The sequence below is a fragment of the Chlamydotis macqueenii genome, chromosome 12 (genome assembly GCF_036417535.1).
Source record: "Chlamydotis macqueenii isolate bChlMac1 chromosome 12, bChlMac1.mat, whole genome shotgun sequence".
Taxonomy (NCBI): domain Eukaryota; kingdom Metazoa; phylum Chordata; class Aves; order Otidiformes; family Otididae; genus Chlamydotis; species Chlamydotis macqueenii.
The window spans coordinates 1336014-1355926 of record NC_141567.1 but is presented as its reverse complement, the minus strand read 5'-3'; the positions used below and the strand labels follow the sequence as shown (position 1 = coordinate 1355926).

General features: G+C 43.9%; 1 protein-coding gene across 1 annotated transcript; it reads left to right on the top strand.

The window, feature by feature from the left end:
- Nucleotides 1-1296: 1296 nt before the first annotated feature.
- KIF23 (kinesin family member 23) lies at nucleotides 1297-19023 on the top strand. Its single transcript, XM_086757525.1, has 23 exons — nucleotides 1297-1307; nucleotides 1445-1511; nucleotides 1647-1775; nucleotides 3315-3420; nucleotides 4217-4353; nucleotides 5024-5133; nucleotides 5727-5897; nucleotides 7248-7360; nucleotides 7503-7624; nucleotides 8192-8294; nucleotides 8605-8684; nucleotides 8775-8894; nucleotides 9410-9569; nucleotides 10124-10291; nucleotides 10529-10686; nucleotides 11509-11682; nucleotides 12360-12539; nucleotides 12915-13220; nucleotides 14822-15052; nucleotides 16097-16179; nucleotides 16480-16561; nucleotides 16679-16749; nucleotides 18293-19023. Exons 1-23 carry the CDS (start codon nucleotides 1297-1299, stop codon nucleotides 18306-18308), a joined length of 2898 nt encoding a protein of 965 aa, XP_086613651.1. The 3' UTR covers nucleotides 18309-19023.
- The last annotated feature ends 890 nt before the right edge of the window (nucleotides 19024-19913 follow it).

The following is a 19913-nucleotide window of genomic DNA, read 5'->3' as shown; positions in this document are numbered from 1 at the left end:
CCTGGGGAGGTCGGCTCCACTTGTATCCGTGATGCGTGCTATGGCAACATTAAGAAATTTGTCTGTTTCAGTATATTCAAAGCAATGTTTAAGAAGTGAAGGCTGGGCCAGGACAGTGGCTTTTTCTGATAGAGTGAAAAAGACAAGACAGCTTGTTGGGATTTCTTTGCATGCTTCCCCCCCCACCCCTTAATTGGGTAAGCTTACTTGATTTAGTTAATTTACATGAAAAATGAGAATTGACTGGAGTCTGTGGTTTAAGTGAGATTGAGTTCAACCCACTGCAGGCCCCCAGAGCTGCTACCCAGGGTTAAAACCCAAGTTACTTCATCCTTCACCTCAGTTTCCCCATTTGAAGTAGAATTGCGTTTCCTTCACAGGAAGAAGGTCTTTCAAGGGACTTGTTTGGCTGGGCTTTTTACACATGTCTCTTAACTTCACATTTTTGGCTTTATTTTCCACCATTAAGCATTTCCTACAGGCTAGGAATGAATTAATTTACCTGCAGGCAGGCGGCGGCTCAGCCACAGGGAAGCCCTGGCACAGGGAACTTTGCTGGATTAGACCTCTCTTCCTGAGCTTTACGTGAACTAAACAGACAAAACAGGCAAATCCCAAGCAAGACACGGCCTTCCACGGCGAGTCTCCCCTGGCCTAGCCTGAAGCCCAGGCCCTCAGCTCCAGCGACACCTCAGCTCCGTCCCTGCTCGAGCGCACGGCGGGCTGGCTGGTGGAAAGCAGCAGCGGTGTGTGGAGAGGCGGCTTCCCGCTCCCCCGTGGGGCACCCAGAGCCCTCGGCATGGCGGCTTCGGCCACTTCGCCGAGGCAGGGCCTGGCCCTCAGCTCCAGGCCCAGCTCTGGGCCCACACAGGCGGGAGCAGCCTCAGCCCGACCCTGGGGATCCCCACCGGCCTCAGCGAGGCCTCGGGGGCTCCCGGCCTCTTCCTCCGCGCCCGGGTCCCGCCTGGCTTCGGGGCTCCGAGACCCCCGGGCCCCCCGGCCCCCGCCGCCGCCGCCTCCCCGCCGCGGGTCCGCCGGGCCCAGCAGGGGGCGCCCGCTCGCCGATGGCCGTCGCCATGGCGACGCGTGCGGCCCGCGCCCCGTGGGCGTGGCCGGCGTCGCCGGGACGTTGGCCGCGCCGCCGCGCGCTGACGCTCGCGGGGCCGCGCGCGCTGATTGGTCCGATTTGAATCGCCGCGAGCGCGCGGGCTGCCGGTCGGAGGCAGAACGGAGCTCGGCCGGTAGCGCCCGCCTCGACCGCGACACCCGGCCCGGCCCGGCCCGGCCCCCCGCGACATGAAGGCGGCGTAAGTCACCCCCTCCACCCCCTGCCCGGCCGCGGGGCCTGGGCCTGGGTCCGGGCCCGCCCGGTCCTGTCCTGCGGGGCTGGGTCCGGCCCGGCCCGGCGGGGCCGCCCCTCACGCCTCCCCCCTTCTGTCAGTAGGGCCAAGACGCCGCGGAGGCCGGCGCTGAAGAAGCCCACCAACCCCAGCCTGAAGGATCCCGTGGGGGTGAGTGCGGGGCCGGCGGGCCCGGCTGGGGCGGGGAGCGGCCGTTGGTCCCCGCTGGAGGGGACCCCGGGGGCCCGGCTGCTCTGAGGGACCATGGCCCTGTGTCTGTGTGCCCCCCACCCCTCCCGGCCCCAGGTGTACTGCAGGGTGCGGCCGCTCAGCCGCCCGGACCAGGAGTGCTGCATCGAGGTGATCAACGAGACCACGGTGCAGATCCACCCGCCCGACGGATACAGGATATTCCGCAACGGGGAGTACCGGGAGGTAACGGCGCCTTCCCTCTGCCTTGGAGCTGTGCTGGGCCGAAGGGGCTGCCTTCCAGCCTGGAATTAGGGATTCGGGTCCTTTGCCCTGCTGTTGATGTTTTCCACTGGCTTGCAGGGTCTCTTGCAGTGTGTGAATCCTAAAATCACAGAACGGTTTGGGTGGGAAAGGACCTTTCAAGCCCATCCAGTCCAACCCCCCTGCAAGGAGCAGGGGCCTCTCCAACCGGATCAGGTCGCTCAGAGCCCCGGCCAACCTGGCCTGGAATGTTTCCAGGGATGGGGCATCCACCACCTCTCTGGGCAACCAAAAATCAGCAGCGTGTGCTTTTAGAAAAGAAAATTTTCAAAATCAGCAAACCATGTAGAGCAAAAATGTACCCGTAGCCTTCAATATATTCTCCTGCAGGGTAGAGGAGGGGGGTAAAAGGAACAAAAGCAAAGCTGGCAAGTATTTAGGCTGCTTGAAGGACTTTTTCATGTAGGATTAACTGGAAACCAGCTCTGAGCTAAACCAGGCACCAATGAATTAACGGTTGATTTGCCCCAAACTTAAGTTGGGCAAAAAGCAATGTTTCTGTATTTATATAATGTGTATGGGGGGAAAGCTGTAGGTTATGTGTACAGTGTTGAAGTGTCCTGAGGTGTAAAAAAGTAGGTAGCAGGTCACAAGCAGTTCGTATTGTTATTGGATCAATGCAAGCGATTCCTAGGAAAGAAGAGTTCAGGTCACGCATACAGAATAAACAGCCAGGGAATCGTGGCACTGAACGTGATTTGGCAGTGGAACAGTTAACGGCAGGTTCCCAGCAGACTGCTGTAACTGAGTAAGACAAAGCCCTACTGTTTCCGTGGGGAAAAAAAGTTAGGTGGGATGTAGAGTCCTTTGATTCTGATTTCAGTATGGGAAATTCTGGTAGGAAGTGCGCAAATTGATCGTCAAAGGCTTAGATAAGATAGGCAAAGGTTAATTAAAAGTTTGATAAACAAACCTGTGCTAAAAAAAAAATAAATTACAATTCACATGTTTATTTAAGCAGATGTTTTGATTGAAAAGTGACCAGGTTAATAAAAAGTATATTGAAAACCTGTGATTGGAAACCGGGGCTGGGCTGGTAAAAGACACACGCTCAGAACAACACAATTGAGTGCTGGAACAAGGCGACTTTGGCCGTTGTGGGTGTTCCTTCACGCAGGTCTTGCATAGATGATGGTGGGAGCTCAAACAGAAGTCTGAACTTGAAGCTGGGAATTGTGAGATTCCCTAGCTGCTGGGAGGTCAGGCTTCGTTCTGGTTGTTTCTGGATTTAACCCCTGTGAAAATGAGCCAGTTGCTGCTTTTCGTTATACACGTTTTATTCTCTGAATCGTTACACTGCTCGTGTTCAAACACTGGTATAATCCTAAAGTAGAAACTTTATCCTTCTGGTAAGCTTGATGGAAAGTGGTTCTAAAGTATGAAACAATGAAACATTTTGAAGCAGTGGACTTCTGGACAGGAAAACTTGAGCTTTAGGACAACATATCTTCTTTTCTTCAGACGCAGTATTCATTTAAAGAAGTGTTTGGCACCCTTGTTGCTCAAAAGAAGCTTTTTGACGTGGTGGCTAAACCTCTAGTGGAAGATCTCATTCATGGGAAAAATGGTAAGCAAACACTTACTCTCTACCACTTTTCTGTACGTCTACCATGCCGTTTCTTATATTGCTATGATTTCATAGGTCTCAAGGTTTCTTAGCTTGCCTAGGTAAAAACATGTGTCCCTTGTTTGCGATGAGAACAGCTACCCTCTCCAACAGCCTTGGAGGCTCTCTTGCCGTTCGTTACTTCTAAACCTATTTACCTTTGTTACGATGTGCATGTTACTTGTGTCAGGGTCTAATCTTTTTGTGCACCCTTAACTGAAGAAGCTTTTCTTCTGCAGAAAAGGATGACTTTTCCACTGGATGACTGCAGAAATAAATCAATTTGTAGGGCTTGATCTCATGGGTATGGTTTGATACTACGGTGCTGGCCCTTGAAGTAGGGACATGGGTTGGTGGTGGACTTGGCAGTGTTGGGTTTACAGTTGGACTCGATGACCTTAAAGGTCTTTTCCAACCTAAATGATTCTGTGTTGGGCTCCTCAGCCACAGTCAAAATAAATCAGGCCTCCACACCTGGGACCCTAGGGGCTTCCTTCCATTTTGGCTTCCAAATGCGCTCTTCCAGAGAGGATGGTAGGTGCTGTCAGTTGTAGCTGAAGTGACTAGCATGAGAGATGCAAACACCAGTGCTGACAGCGGCTTTTGATGGGCTAGAATACTCTGCAGCTAACTGTCCAAAAGGAGTCATTGTTTCTTCCAAATGCATTTGACCCGAGAAAGACAGGGTGTGTGATTGTAACCGAGGGGTTTTTTTGAGACAGCAAGCGTGATCACATAGCTCTTCTGTCCCTCCTAGGTCTCCTTTTTACATACGGGGTGACGGGCAGTGGGAAAACGCACACCATGACAGGATCTCCTGGTGACGGAGGACTTCTCCCACGGTGTCTGGATATGATTTTCAACAGCATAGGGCCATTCCAGGCCAAGCGATTCGTGAGTAGTTTTGTGCTGAATTCTCTGCGCTGTTGCTTGTAACAGCCTAAAAACACTAGGAAAAAAGGTTCCGTTCAAAATGTTTGTCTCCTGTCTAGTCACGTGACTAGACCAACCAAAAAGAAAACCAACCAAAAAGATCGCACCCCCATGAGATTCGAAGAGCAGGGCCTAGGAGGCAGGCATCGCAGCTGGGATGAACATTTCATGAAGACCTGTGGTCTGGCTATCCTTATAATTGTCGCTCATTCTTTAGTTTTTTAAAACAATAAAAAAGGAAAGAGGAAGGCCCCTGAGTTATGAGATGAGATCCAGCCGCAAGATACCAAAGCCACAGGAAACCACATCTAAAGTAGTAAGCGAGATGATGTGCAGCTTTCCTTGAGGTGAAACATCTCTGGAGTTTTGGTATCTAAATATATCTGAAAAAATACTGGAAGTATTTTCCTTGGTAGCATGCTAGCTTGGGAGCTTTTATGAAATGTTGTTGTCTTGGGAATACCTGTTTGCTGTCAGACCTACTTTGAGCTAGCCAGCAGATGGAGTGTTAGCGAGGGCGCCGTATTTGTTCGTTGCCAGTTTGATAAAATAATTTGTTTTGCTGGCTAACACCTTATGTTCTCTAGTGTTTGTCATCATGTTGTCTAAATATCCTGTACTCCCTGCTCAGGTTTTTAAGCTTGACGACAAGAATGGCGTGGATGTTCAGTGTGAAGTAGACGCTCTATTAGAGCGCCAGAAGAGAGATGCCATGCCGGTTCCAAAAACTCCATCTGCCAAGTGAGTAACTATTGTCACGTGCAGGATGAGTTTAGTTAATGCAAATGGTATTCTGTTATTGTGGCTTTAACTTACCTTGGTCTCTTTAGCCTTTCCTTGAAAAAATTAAAGAAAAACATTCTTGGGAAGTTAGTGTATTTAATGTGGTTTGAGCAGTTGCATAATTAAGTATTTAGATTAGAAGACTTAACATCAAGCAACAGAAGTCTATTTTTGTTACCTGTTAACCCACAAGTAAAATGCTGGGACTTCACCCAGCAGGAATACTGTGAAGCTAAATTTGGGGATATTTTGCAAGATAGTGAGATTGCTGAATGGAGGATAGAAATGTTGACTATGCAGGAATTTTGCAAGGCATTTCTCGCTGCAGCCAAGTACAGCGGTGTCAGAGGAAAGCTTATCTGCTTAAACTTTTCTGAGCGCTATTTTTAATCTGATGTGACTGGATGCGTTGTCGTTAATTGCTAGTGTGAGCACCTCCACGCTCAGATCGTGCTGCCAGTAGACCTGCTTTTTAACTGTACCGTCACCGTCTGACGCATTAGCTGGCTGCAGATGCTCCAGTGCAATCACTTTCTGTGTGTATTCAACAGGCGACAAATAGATCCCGAATTTGCTGATATGATCAACGTGCAAGATCACTGCAAAGTGGAAGAAGTTGATGAAGATAATGTCTACAGTGTCTTTGTCTCCTACATTGAGATCTACAACAACTACATATATGACCTCTTGGAGGAAGCTCCCTTTGAGCCTATAAAACCAAAGTTAGTTTTATGATTACCATTACTCCTGCTTCAGTTACGCTTTTGCGGGAACTACGATAATGTCTTTGTGGCTGTAGTCTTGGCGAGTCTGGCTCTATTCATGGGAATCACTTTAAAAAATTGTCTGAAAAAGGTGATGGCAAAGGAGTCCAGAGAATAGTATCCAAGTGTGCCAAGCACTGATGGTTGTTCTGCTGTTGCTAACGGGAGATTAATAAGCAAATGCTGAATTGGTACAGAGTACTGTGCCTAGCAGGTGACTGCAGCTCGAAGGGTAAGCCATTCCATAGCTGACATTTTCCTGGAAACGGTGCATAAGGTGAAACTTGCTATTGTGTTGTTGCTTTACGGTTCATGCAAGTTTGCATATTATTTCACTTGATGTCAGTAATTTCCATAAAAACAGAGATGAATTGTCTCATAAATGAAATTGTGGGAATTTTTTGGAAAGGTGTGTACTTGGCTGATGTCTAAAACTGGTTAATCTTGAGACTGTCAGGAAAAAACAGTCTGCAAATTAAACCTTTTAAAAAATTCTAAATCCATTAAAGAAAACCCTATGCCTGTCCACTGGTACAAGTGTTAATTAAATATTTGACTGATTTACAAAGACTTAACTAGAGCAAAACATACTATGTCTCTGAAAAGGCAAGAGCTGTCTCCAGGCTACTGATTTGAAAAGGGTTTGGATGTCTGTGTGTGCTTTTTAAAGAAGAATAGAAGTACTTGGTTTAGCATTTTGCTTATGTCCAAAAATCAGCCTATGAAGAATCTTGGATTATTTCTATTTATGGAAACTACAGTGTATTATATATGAAAATATTTTAGACACAAGCAGAATGACTTAATATTTTTTTAACCCTGTTTTTTTGGTAGGTGGAACAGTTGCAACACTCCCGTGCGAAATGGTGACTTTATGTATGTGCATAAGCGTATTATTCCCAATGTTGGAAAGGGAAATTTTCTTTTAGTAGAAGCGGAAAATAAACTCCGACTGACTGCCTATCTTCTCTTGCTTTGCTAGCGAATATAGAATGCTGTTGAAGCCGTCTTGCTTCTGTATGCATGTAGAAAAACAATAGCTGCCATCCAAATCCATGATTTCCAGTAAGACTTGCAATTAAACGTAGCTTCTAAATTAAAGCAGTAGCTGAAGTGTAACTAATCCTAGCTGAATGTGTGTCCGTGTACTTGTACTTCCTCTTCCATCTGCTGTATGGGTAATTGACTTATTCCGTTTGAATTTTGTACTTAAACAAGAGAAAATTTGCATGACACGATGCATTGTACAGAAAACTCCACTCAGTTTTCATGTGGGTTTTTTTTTTTCATTTCCTCCCCGTCCTTAAGACCTCCACAGTCCAAAATACTTCGTGAGGACCAGAATCACAACATGTATGTCACAGGATGCACGGAAGTAGAGGTGAAATCTACAGAAGAAGCTTTTGAAGTGTTTTGGAGAGGTAAATCGTAGAGTATAACTTCTTAAATAGAGTACAGATGTGTCATCCTTTACACTACTGTGCTGAAATCAGAATTGGCTTGGCCAGGTGGCAAACCTGTTAAATAGGTTTTTGGAGGGATTGTTTTTGTTCTTCTGAACAGGTCAAAAGAAGAGGCGCATCGCAAACACTCAGCTGAATCGAGAATCCAGTCGCTCGCACAGTGTTTTTATAATAAAGCTGGCTCAGGCGCCCCTGGATGCGGATGGAGATAATGTGCTACAGGTGAGTTCCGGGGCAGGCTGTTAAAGGAGAACTGTGCGCGCGTGTGCCTGTATGTGTAGGTTAGAAAAGGTGGTGAGCCTTGCAGCATGGCCTTTGGTAGGCCATGGCAGTTGCTGTGTCTTAAGCAATAGCAATTTCATTTTGAAGACAATCAAAATTTTTAAATTCCAAGTCTTTGACAGAATTGGTCTCCTTTTTGTAATGAAAGTAGGGCATTAAAATGGAGTGTGAAGCTGCTTATTCCTTTGGTTTTTACCTCTGCTGCTTTTGAGCAAAACCTGTTAAGAATTTGAAACTTGGAGGACTTGAATGAGCGTAGTTGTTGTATCCATCTTGGGGCCCAAGACAGAACGGATCTGCTAAACTTTTTCACAGGAAAATCTAGAGGTGCACAGCTTCTTGTGTTAAAGGCTGTAAAACCACTCTCAGACTTCAAATGCGCAACACGCGTTCTTTTTTAGTGTGTGTGTGCTAATTTAGGTTTGGGGAGCTGGGGTGTTCCCTACACCTTGGTACAAGGAGTGTAGAACTAATTGTTAGCCTAACATAGTTTGTTTTCTGTAACAGGAGAAAGAGCAGATTACTCTAAGCCAGCTGTCTTTAGTTGATCTGGCTGGAAGTGAAAGAACTAACAGAACAAAAGCTGAAGGGAACAGGTTGCGAGAAGCAGGTACGTACCATCTTTAGCCTGGGAATTTTTTGCGCTAGTATATGCTCATATTAATCTTCTCTCCTAGTAGAGAAATCACAGGAAGAATTGGAGTGTTCTGTTATGATATTCGCTTGTCTGGTCTGATGACCTTAAATCCTCCAGTTTGGAAACCTGAAGTTTTTAGCAGCACTTACTCTGATACTTCAGTTAATTAGAACAGTTATCTGTAACAAATATAACTTAAGTAAACTAAATGATTTAGGAACATGATCCAAGTGACTACTTACTTACAGAGTTTTTTGTCTTGTGTTTTTGGTTTTTGGTAAAGGTAATATTAATCAATCACTAATGACGCTAAGAACATGTATTGAAGTTCTACGGGAAAACCAAATGTATGGAACAAATAAGGTATGCAACCCATTTTCTGATTACCTTTCGATTTAACAAAGATCTGGTGTAATGAAAGCTTACTCGATTTTTCATGTACTTTATTTTAAGATGGTTCCCTACAGAGATTCGAAACTGACTCATCTCTTCAAGAACTATTTTGATGGTGAAGGAAAAGTGCGTATGATTGTGTGCGTTAATCCTAAAGCTGAGGACTACGAGGAAAGCTTGGTAACTTCCTTGCAGATCTTACCTCATTCCCTCCCTACTCTGTGTTTCTCACTGAATTCTTGTAGGTGACAGGAATGATAATTTTTGTTGCTTTGGGCACTTCAGGAAATCAAATATAATATTGTAGGGCAAATGTGCCCTCCAAGTCTTATTTTTCCTCTTGAAAATTCCAGCTGCTACTTGCTTGTAAAATGGGAAGGGTTTCCCTTATCTACAGAAGTCCAAATAGCCATATTTAGGTGCTTAATCCCTACTGTGACAGTACTTGCAAAAACTTTACCAGTCTGCACGGTTGGTTTCATGGTTCCTTGGGGGTTGAGTCGAGGAGGTGTTACTGGGAAGGTTTTTGGGTGCTCCGCTTCAGAATCACAAGCTCTCTACTTGGGAGCTACTTGAGATTATAGCTTGATAATGTCTCCTCTAATACCTTTATTGACCTAAAATATCGGTTTTAAACTTACATTGCATTCCTTTCCGTCAGTTTTATTGTTAAGCTTGCTTTTGTTCTTTTGTAGCAAGTCATGCGCTTTGCAGAAATGACGCAGGAAGTTGAAGTTGCAAGGCCTGTTGATAGACCACTCTGTGGCTTAACGCCAGGACGGCGCTTTAGGAATCAGGCCTTCAGAGAGGAACTCTCGCGGAAATTGGAGATGCGGGGTGGCCCGATAAACGGAGGTAAATACTAGAATGCTAGGTGATTGCAGCACAGGGTTTTTTTCTGTTGGGAGTTGAAGGCTATTTTAAAACAAATTATTTGAGCCTTGAAAGTGCAAAAGGAACTTCACCTAACTGTTAGTTGTGAGCCTTCTCTGTGGTAGATACTGCTCTCTTCATACTGCAGTGCTCCTTGTCGTGTAAGCCCAGCTACTATGTCAGTCTCAAGGTAGTTATTTGTTATTGGTAATGAGTTGAGTTCATAGTCCCATTATTACAGCTTCTGAAAGGATATTGCGCTGAGGATGATGCTTTGATGTCTTTGTATGCTTAGGGCCTACTTTAGAAATCAGGAGTTGCCTGGAGGTGTTACAAGGCAATGAATTGAGAATGTCACACTTAATCTTTTCTCAATACTGTCATCTCTTCTGAAAACTTGTAGTTCTCATTAATTATTCTAAGTTCTGTCTGCTTCATGATACTGTGGAATGAATGATCTGTGGCAGTGCATTGTCAAAAGGAATTTTTCTCTTCTGCAGCTTGCTGACAGACTTTCTTGACTTTAAATCTTACAGAAACAGAAGAGCAATCTGTTTCAGAAATGTTTTTGCAGAACTTTCCTCCATTGCCTTCGTGTGAGCTATTGGATGTTAATGATGATCAAATGCTTCCAAAACTCATTGAAGTCCTGGAAAAACGCCATAAACTACGACAAATGTTGTCAGAGGAGTTTGCCAAAAACGGTAAGAATTTGAACATCAACGTGGAGCTAGGTTTTTGGAACCCTTATTACTACTCAAGGCATCTCTTCTGTACCGACATGAAATAAGTATCTTGTCTAGGCTGATCATTTAAAAAAAAAAAACCAAAACTTTTTTTGAGGTAATGAAATAGCTGGTAGTGTTAAATTGCTAGAAGTACAGAGCTGCTTTTGATGTGGAGATATGGTGAGAAGGTAAAATGTATTGATTCTCTTGCAGTACTTGCATTTAAAACAATGCTGCAAGAATTTGACTCCAGTGTCGTATCCAAGGAAAACTCTACTCAAGGAAAGCTGTATGAAAAAGATAAAACAATAGCAGGACAGAAAGTGGAGCTAGAACGCCTGGAGAAGAAAATTAAAACTTTGGAATACAAGGTCAGTTTTTTGTTTAAAGCTAAGCACAAAATGCATTTTCTCTGGACCATTTGGCAAGCTTCTTGACATCAGAGGTTGCTTGCAAGATGACTACTAGAAACAAGATTGACAGTACTTTGTGCAGAGCTCTACTGAACACTTAGCTTTTTGGCTTTCTTATAAGGTGAGGCTTTTCTTAATATGTTAAGATGGGTAACTTACAAGAAAGTTGTAAAATATCTGAAACTTTTTGGAATGTGGGCTATTTATCTGGGTGTGTGTCCTGGTTCTGGCTAGGATAGAGTTAATATTCACCTGAGCTGGGAGGAGAACTGGAGCTGGTGGCCCCTATGGCTGGGGCACCCAGCTGGGATAGGTTACTAGTTAGCTAACAGCTGGGTAGGTTTACCCTGATTAGCCCAAGGGCTGGTCCATCCCATGGGACATCGTGTTCAGTATATAAGTAAGGAGGGTGCTGAGGGGAGTTCCCTGCCATGTGGGAAGAAACTGGGCATTGAGATTTGTTGTAAGTCATTGTACTGTATTTATTTTCTGTCACTGTTTTATTTTCTTCTGTTATCTCTCATAGATTTATTTTTGTTTCATCTCAACTGACATGTTATTGCTGCATTTTGTTTATCAGTTCTCCCTTCTGTCCCACTAGAGGGTTGGGAGAATGAGGCTGTGTAGTCTGGTCCCCATCAGGGCTAAACTACGACAGCATACTTGTACAACAGCTAATACATTCTAGTGTATGTTAACAATCCAATATAACTAGCAATTCTGGGCTTGGATTGTTGTACTTTTAAGAAGCATAGCTAAGTCCTTCTTCTCTTCCTCCAGATTGAGATTTTAGAGAAGACTGCAACAATTTATGAAGAAGACAAGCGTAATCTTCAACAAGAACTAGAAAGCAAGAGCCAGAAGTTGCAACGTCAGGCTTCTGACAAGCGTAGGTTGGAGGCACGGTTGCAAGGCATGGTGGCAGAAACAACCATGAAATGGGAGAAGGAGTGTGTAAGTACGCTACCATGTCTATTAGAAATGTGTGATGGAGCAGTACTGGGGGGAGGCAGGAGGCTTGTTTTGGTGAGGGTTTTTATATAGAGATGTGTTTGTCTCTTCAAGTCCATAACGAAAAACCGTTTTGAACGGAAGTTTTATAAGTGTAGTATGGTACAATAAATTCCTCAAGGACTCTTGATGCTTCTAGAGCAACTCTCTTAAGCACTGTGTCACTTCATTTCAATATCTAGAATTTGTTCTTTTGGGTTTGTGGCACTCTAAGGAGTGATTCTCTTCTGTCGGTTGTCAGTAGAAGCCTAACGTCAGGGTTTCCCCTTTATCCTCGTGTAAACTCTTGCTCAGCTGTGCACTTGATAAGTAATGGGGAAAGGAAATCTGAGGGATTAACTTCTGCCACTGCAGGGCTGTTTAATTCTATCAAGGATTCTGAAGTAGTATAGTTAAATGTCTTCCCGTTTGTCTTAATTTAGGAAGCAAAATGATTATGGCATTAAACGTGGTATTATTGTATAATCTGGAAAGTCTTTAGCTTGATATGCCAACAGCTTGTCTCTCAGTGGGATGGAACTTTGTTCCATATGGAATATGCAATTCCCCTTAAACTTTCAGCACGATTACTTGTGCTTTGGTTTAAGGTACTTCATGCTTTTCCTCACCTGTCTTTGTAGGAGCGTCGCGTAGCAGCAAAGCAGCTGGAAATGCAGAACAAACTTTGGGTCAAAGATGAAAAACTGAAGCAACTGAAGGCCATTGTTACTGAACCAAAAAATGAAAAGCCAGAGAGGCCTTCGCGGGAGAGAGACAGAGAGAAGCCTGTTCAGAGATCAGTGTCTCCTCCACCAGTACCTGTAAGTTTTCTTTAAAACACTTCTCGGTATAGGGAAAAAGGATATTTATAAGCATGGACTAAAGTGCGGGCCGCCTCTCTTTAGTTGATAGAAAATAGTTCCCAAGCGCAGAATTTGGATAACTTAAACTTGCTTTGAGTTCTTTGTCTCCTGTTTTATTTATCAGTGCTCTTTGTTCGTGCTCCTACCTTCTACTGCTACTAGTGTTGGAAGAATACCCAGTTCTTAATGCTGTCACTGCAGCACGATACCCCTCCAAAGCCACAAGCTTGAATAGCTGAATTGGCACTCTGCACCTTGTCAGTGTTCATTGCTTTATTGCCTTGTAAGTTGATGGTTCTGTATGTTCACTAACTTCTTTCCCATTCTCTCTAGCCTTCTAGTAACTTTATTACTCAGGTCCCTAAAAGCCAGCGGCTCGTGAGCAACCCGCAGGTGCACAGACGTTCTAATTCTTGTAGCAGCATTTCTGTGGCATCCTGTGTTATGGAATGGGAGCAGAAAACTCCTTCACACAAGCATACCAGTGGCACTTCTGATGCAAGGAGTAGACAACAAGAACCAGAACAAAGTAGAGACTATGACACCTCAGACAGAAGGCGAGGGAGGTGCTGGACTGGAGTCATTGAGGTTCCCAGGCGTAGAGATGAGCTAGAAATAGAAGAGGATCAATGCTGCAGGGTTAGTGCTGTTTCTGTCCAAAGCTTGATGTAGTGTTGCTTAGTCTGGCTCAAAAGCTCGTTACAGCTGCTCTCGTACATTAGCACACCTAACACAGACCAGAGTATTCCCCGAAACATATTTCTCATAGGACAGTACTGTTTCAAAGTTGAGTCTCACTGCTCATTCTATTTTAACTTGATGTTTAGAAACTCCCTCAAAGCAGTGTGTGTATCTCTTGCTAGCGCATAGATAGCTCTTGTAAGGAACCCCTAACTAACTAGACCTTTTCTCTAGCTGTGAATGTCCTCATGTTTTAACTTGTGTCTGTCTCCTCAAATCTATCTTGCAGCCTGCAATTTACCATAGTCTTTGGGCAGCTTAAAAGGTGATCTTATGAGCCATATCTGCAAATGTCTACTGGAAATAGTGCTTGGACAAACATCTCTCTTGTGTGACTGTTAACCTTAACTCTCCTAAAATAGTCTCCCCTAATTTTCACATCTGCGTTAAAACTGGGGGCTTTGCTTACAGGTGGGAAACCTTTTTTTCCATTGAACTAGTGTGTGCAGATGTTTGTCAGTGGTGTCTCTGTCGCATTATAGCACTATTGCAGTGGCTCAGGTAAATAGAAGAGAGTTTTACAATGCCAGCCTCCTGAGAAGGCTTGAGACTCTTACTGAAAGCCACCTTTCCCCATATATGTTTAACTTTTAAGAGCTGCTTTCAACTTGTAAGAGACACAGCCAATCTCATGTCTATTGGTCAAAGAAATCCGAATTGATGCTCCTCAGCTGAAAATACAGCAAATATGACTTGCGTTCGTAGGGTTGGGTTGTGTAACCTCACTGTGAATCAGAGGTGTCTAAAATGAGTACGTAAATGGAACATAGAGAGTCTGCAAATTCTTTCAAAAGCCCGTCCGGAGATCTTGAAGGAACGCAGGTTTTTAACAAGATTCCAGATTTATTTTTTTTCTGATTTTCCTGAGCAACTGACAACTATGTTCATGTTCATAAAATTAAAGTATATGAACTTGAATCATTTTCATGGATTTCCAACAGCTGAGTTCAGGAGGGATAGCACTGGCACAGGAGACACTTCCTCTTTCTCTGCTCTGTTTACTCAGAAGTGTTATGAGACCTTGCATCTTCTAGAGATGTTGGAAATCCATACCCAGTCTGCTTGCTTTGCTGCCTCAGAAATATCATATCTTTTGATCCACGAATGCATCAATGGAAACAAAAATTTCTCTTTTCTGGTTGGTTAATATGTTCATAGAGATCTGTTTTGATTTGGAAACTTGGGAGGAGTATTACCAAAAATAAGGATGTCCTCTTTGAGGAAACTTTACTAGGTATGGAATGCAACAGATTGGATAACACTTACCTAAAATTTGCAAAAAATAGGAATTGACGCAGGAATAATCCGTTAATAATTTTATGGAAGGCTTTTGGTAATGGTGCCTTTCAGGACGCGCTCTGAAAGCACTTTACGAACGAAGGTTTGGTCTTCGTACAAACACATCTTAACCAGACCCGCAAAGTTCGCTTCTGCTAATGATATCCTCTGAGAGATTTACTGTGTGCTGATTTCTTCTGGTTCTCTTCCACTCTGATCAGAACGCACCTCCAGTCCGCCTCAGACACAGACGGTCACGCTCAGCTGGGGAGAGATGGGTAGATCATAAGCCACCTTCTAATCTGCCCACTGAAACAGTCATGCAGCCGCACGTCCCTCACGCCATCACAGTGGCGGCTGCAAGTGAAAAGGCGCTAGCTAAGTGTGACAAGTATATGCTGACGCACCAGGAGCTAGCCTCTGATGGGGAGATTGAAACAAAGCTAATTAAGGTAAAGCAAACGCCTTCGCTGTAAACTTGAGATAACCCTGTCAAAACCTGTTTCTGGCAATGCATTTGTGCTCCGGGCTTGTGAAAGGGTGCGTTTGACTCGCTCTGCTGGGAGATTTGATATGAAAGTTTTGTGCAGCTGGACTCAAGGCAGCTTTTAGAGTCTGAAAATACTTTTCTTGAACTTTGTCATTACTCATATAAACTGTTACAAGCTTGTTTCTCAGTTGCTATTTTTCCAGAAAGTAATTAATTTTTTTTTTTCCTCTAGTAAAATGCAATAATCCATTTGTAGTGAAAGTTTCTTAGACTTGTGGCTGCAACTAATCTTGTGGAGTCAGTCTTGTTGGAGTGGTGTTATTTGATTTCTGCTAGCGGTATGAGTAAGCTTGCTGCAGTGTTGGATGCTCGAATGCTCCAGGATGTAATTTCTAGTAGTCAACTGACAAACAAATTGGTGAGACAGCCTGGGCTTTGGACGCTTGCAATGTTTTGTCCCACAGCACTGACTGTACTTACCTAAGGCAAATTCAGAGCTCTCTGTAATTTGTAGTGAGAAGCTTTTGTTTCGTTTTTCCTACAGTCATGGGCTTTCCAATATTGTCTTTTTTTCTTCTTGAGTTTTAAAAAAGCTCTCACTCCTGTAAGGTGACCTTGTAGGTTCCAGCCATGTTTTGAAAAGCCAAGTCTTGCATGGCTGACAAACTCACCTGTTCATGCTGTGGAACGGAGCTATTGACACGAAGCCTGTGATGTGATTTCTGTAGTATTAATTAGTCATTATCATACAGGAATCTTTGTCACTGCAGTGACTGCTCTATGGATATCTTCCATGATCATCAGGGTAGATGGTGTTCGCTCTTTATTGTCCTGTGTATAAGAACAAAAGATATATAACGGGGGAGAGTGTATTTGTGCACATATGCTTGCTGGCCACTAACCTGCAAGGAAATGACCACTGTAAGCACTTAAGTCTTTGTGTGAAAACCGGCACTGTAGCCATCCTGGTGCCCTAGTCACCCTGTTAACTGCTTCTGGTTTCCAGGGTGATGTCTTCAAAACTCGGGGCGGTGGACAGGCTGTGCAGTTCACAGAGATAGAGACTCTGAAGCAGGAATCTCCAACTGGGTAAGTTGTGGTCTGAATTTAATCTTCTGGTACTGCTGGAGATATGTAACTCCAAAAGTGCATGTGTAACTGCTTCTGGTCTAAATGACTGAACAGAAAATTCTTGAATCTAACTTGAGATCATGGAAAAGTAACTCAGAGAGGTTCATAGATACTGTAGCTGCTTTTAAGGTTGGTCTGCTGCTGAGAGCTAGGTATTTATTTAGAAAGTATAAAATGTATTCTTGTGTGTGAGAATCTGCTGAAACACATGGCACTTGTAACTTCCCCCCCCACCCCCTCCCCAACATTTTCTTTCAGTCGAAAGCGAAGATCATCCCCTTCCAATCCTGACCCACCTGAGGATGCTGCAGACTCCGAATGGACTGATGTAGAAACCAGAGTAAGCTAAAAAGGAAGGAGAGGGACGTCTCATGCTTGATCTGGATGAGAGTTTGGGGTAATGTTGATAGCTGGTTGGGGGATCAGCAATAGAGACTGATTTTCTGTGTCTTCTCAGTGTTCCGTGGCAGTGGAGATGAGGGCAGGATCAGCTCTTGGACCTGGATATCAGCATCATGCTCAGCCCAAGTAAGCACATCTCTCCTCTGTAGCTGGGGTATTACGTTCTCTTTCGTGATAACATCTAAAGTGAGACAACTTTTTCCCGCCCCACTTGACCTTGCTGCCCATCCTGCCTTAGGTTCGGGGTGCGCACCTCTTTAGTGCTGTAAGACAAGCAGGCTTATTCAGTGGCGGAAACTGATGGCAGGATAGATCTGTAGGGGACTGGAAGCAAAGGGATTAACTTGTCTTCTGGGTAGAACTCTGGCATTCAGTGCAGGGAGCAGAATGTAGGGTTTGATCTTGTGCTGTCTTGATTGTAAAAAGCTGGGAATTGTTGGACACCTGGCAGGTCCAGACTGGAACAGTTAGGGATGGCAGTGACAAAGTACTAAGCTGCATTCCCTCTTGTGTCCCCCTAGCCTCTATCAGGTGCTGATGTAGTAAAGAATGCTCATCTCGGTATCTTTAGATAAATTTAAATTAAACGAGGTTACCATTTCAGTGTGGCGTAGGGAGGAGGGAACAGAGGTGACCGTAGGGCGTACCTAATGGTGTACATGAACATAGCTGGTGTCCCAGTTGCTGCCTGCTGCGTAACTGCCAGGGCACCTACTAAGGAAGCATGGGCTCTAGTCATGCTAGAAGAAACTTTCATCTTTTTCAAATGCATAGATGACAGTCTGACTTCTTCAGGACTGTCTAAGCGTTCTTTAATGTGGTGGGACCAGTGGCAGCTGCATACATAAATACAGGCTTAGCAAGTCAAAATCCCCGTTTCTAGAAAAAAAACAAATGAGTTTGTAAGGGTAGTGCCCGACATTTGAGCCCCACATCTGACAAAACACTTCACTGACAAAAGGAACACTTCAGATAAGATAGTTTTGTTAAACTAGGTGTTGCAGAGCTGAATTCAATATCCAGATTTGGCCTCTTGCAGATAGGTGCTGGCGGTGCTGTGGAGGTCACCTGTTCAGCTCAGGGGAAGAAAAGTGGCAGGTTTGCAGGCTGCGTTTACAGGCAGGAGAGAGGACCAGAGTGGTACAGAGCTTTCTATGGAGCCAAAGTGAACTCAGCTTATTGCGTTCGGAATCCAAAAGGTTTAGAACTATGGTGGAAGGGTATTTTGGAGAGTATCTGAAATTGGTAATCCCCCTTTCAGGTAAGGTTACTAATATGTGCCTTTCATCACGTTAGCGTCGACTTTATTACATCTCTTGTTAGAAGCTGGGACCTGCTGGAGGTGCCTGCTGCTACTTGCAGCCTTGCTACAGCCTCGTCATAGTGTAGTATATCCTTTAGTTTGCCTGTGAATTGAGTTGGAGCTTCTGTTTATTTTGTTTTAAGCTCATAGCTGTCTAAAAATAGAAAGCAAAATACAACTATTTCTTGATAAATAAGCTCTTTAGTTTTCTTGTGTTAATTGTTGCATTTCTTAGCATAGGAGGTGTGTGAGACTCAAGTTTATAGCAGAACAGGTACATAGGCTATTGACTGCTGCTAAGGAAAACTGCTGCTGTGTAAAATCTGAAAGCTGTCTGTGTTTTTTTTTTTTTCTTTCCTTTTTTAGGCGAAGAAAGCCATGAACTTAACCTACTACTGCATTGGAATCCTCTTGATTTTATTAGACTGATGTAATATTTGCTATCAGTGATAAACTTGATAAAAACTGCTTTCACTGAAGGCTTACACTTTTATAACGGCCTGTGCTAGGCAATGGTTAAATGGGAGATACGTCTTGCCGTCCCAAAGAAGCATGTGTGTATATTTGCATTAGATGTAGGGGGGCTCTGCCATTGCGTCCTCGGGACTTCTGAAGAACTCCTGCTGTCTCGTATGTATGAAGCTCTTGTTATCAAGCTGTATCTTTATAGACTAATGACACAAGGCTTTTGCCTTGCATATTTTTTTCAGCTTTTTCTTTTTAGAGTGCGAAATACTTCTATTCTGGTCACTATTCCCTCCTTGTCAGGTCCTCTGTTTTGAAGAGGCATAAATGCTGCTATTTATTTAGATGCAGTAACGCACTTTAAGAGTGTTTCCATGCCATTTCATATTTTATTATAACTAGCAACAGCTTGGTAATATGGATTTCTTCTTGAAACTATTACCTTTCATTATTTAATATGCAAATCAGCTTGTGAAAGCAATTTCAATCTTCAAACTTCATAGCAACAAAGCAAGAACACTGATATGATGAGTAACGGTGACTTGACATCAGACCTACTTTATTTTGTAGTGCAAGTAAGTGTTTTACATCTGTAGATATGGGGTAAAAGGGTAACTTGCTCACAGATGTGGTGAGAACTTTGTATGTGTGGCTCTGCAAACATGTTAAAATAAATACTTTTATTCAATGGCTCTTACAAACCATGTTCTTGTTACTTAGGGGTATGCTAATCTACAGAAATGAAGGTAAGCATCGTGGCATCTTGAGTGTGTCTTGTGCAGAGAGCTGTGACTGAATGCACTTTTTGGGATATTTCTGAAATTAAAACCAAGGAATCTGCCTGGATCCCAAGATATGTTTTGGACAACCTTATCTTCATGTCCACAAATTGCTTTTGAGGGCAATTGGTTCCATTTTGAGTGAGTGACTGCCTTGTTAAAAGATGTTGAAGCTTTGAGCTTTTTTCAGCATAGGAAAAAGCTTTTGTAACCAAGTAGTTTAAAAAACTAGGGGATTTTTTTGTTAAGGAAAAATAGTGACCAGTGTGAGTGCCTCTTTGTAGCTGGTATAAACAAGTTTGGTTTTCAGACGGTCTATGGTCTAAAAAAGCACCGTATTTCTCCACAGGTCTCTTAGCTCCACAGCTGGAGCGGAAAGCTGTGCAGCAGCAGTAACGGCTGGTGCTAATTCTGTCTTCTGTGCTAGCCTTAGCCTTCACCAACCGAAGAGCAGGCCTGATCCTAATCGCTCTGAGAAAGCACGAGGCACAGCATTATTATTCTCTTGTGTTGTGCAGGCAGTGCTGCTGAATGGTTTCAGACGCTTTCCACCTTCAAAAAGCTACAAGCAGAGATAGAGCTCTGTGTGGCAGGCGTGCGTTTGTTCCCCCGTGTTCAGGACGCCGGCTGAAGTACAATGTTGTTTTTATTTACTGCCTGACTAATTAGCTAAATCCAGTGTCTTAGAATACAGCTAGTAAGTCGTAAGTGGTAAATAGAAGAAAAAGCAGCCTGAAGAACCA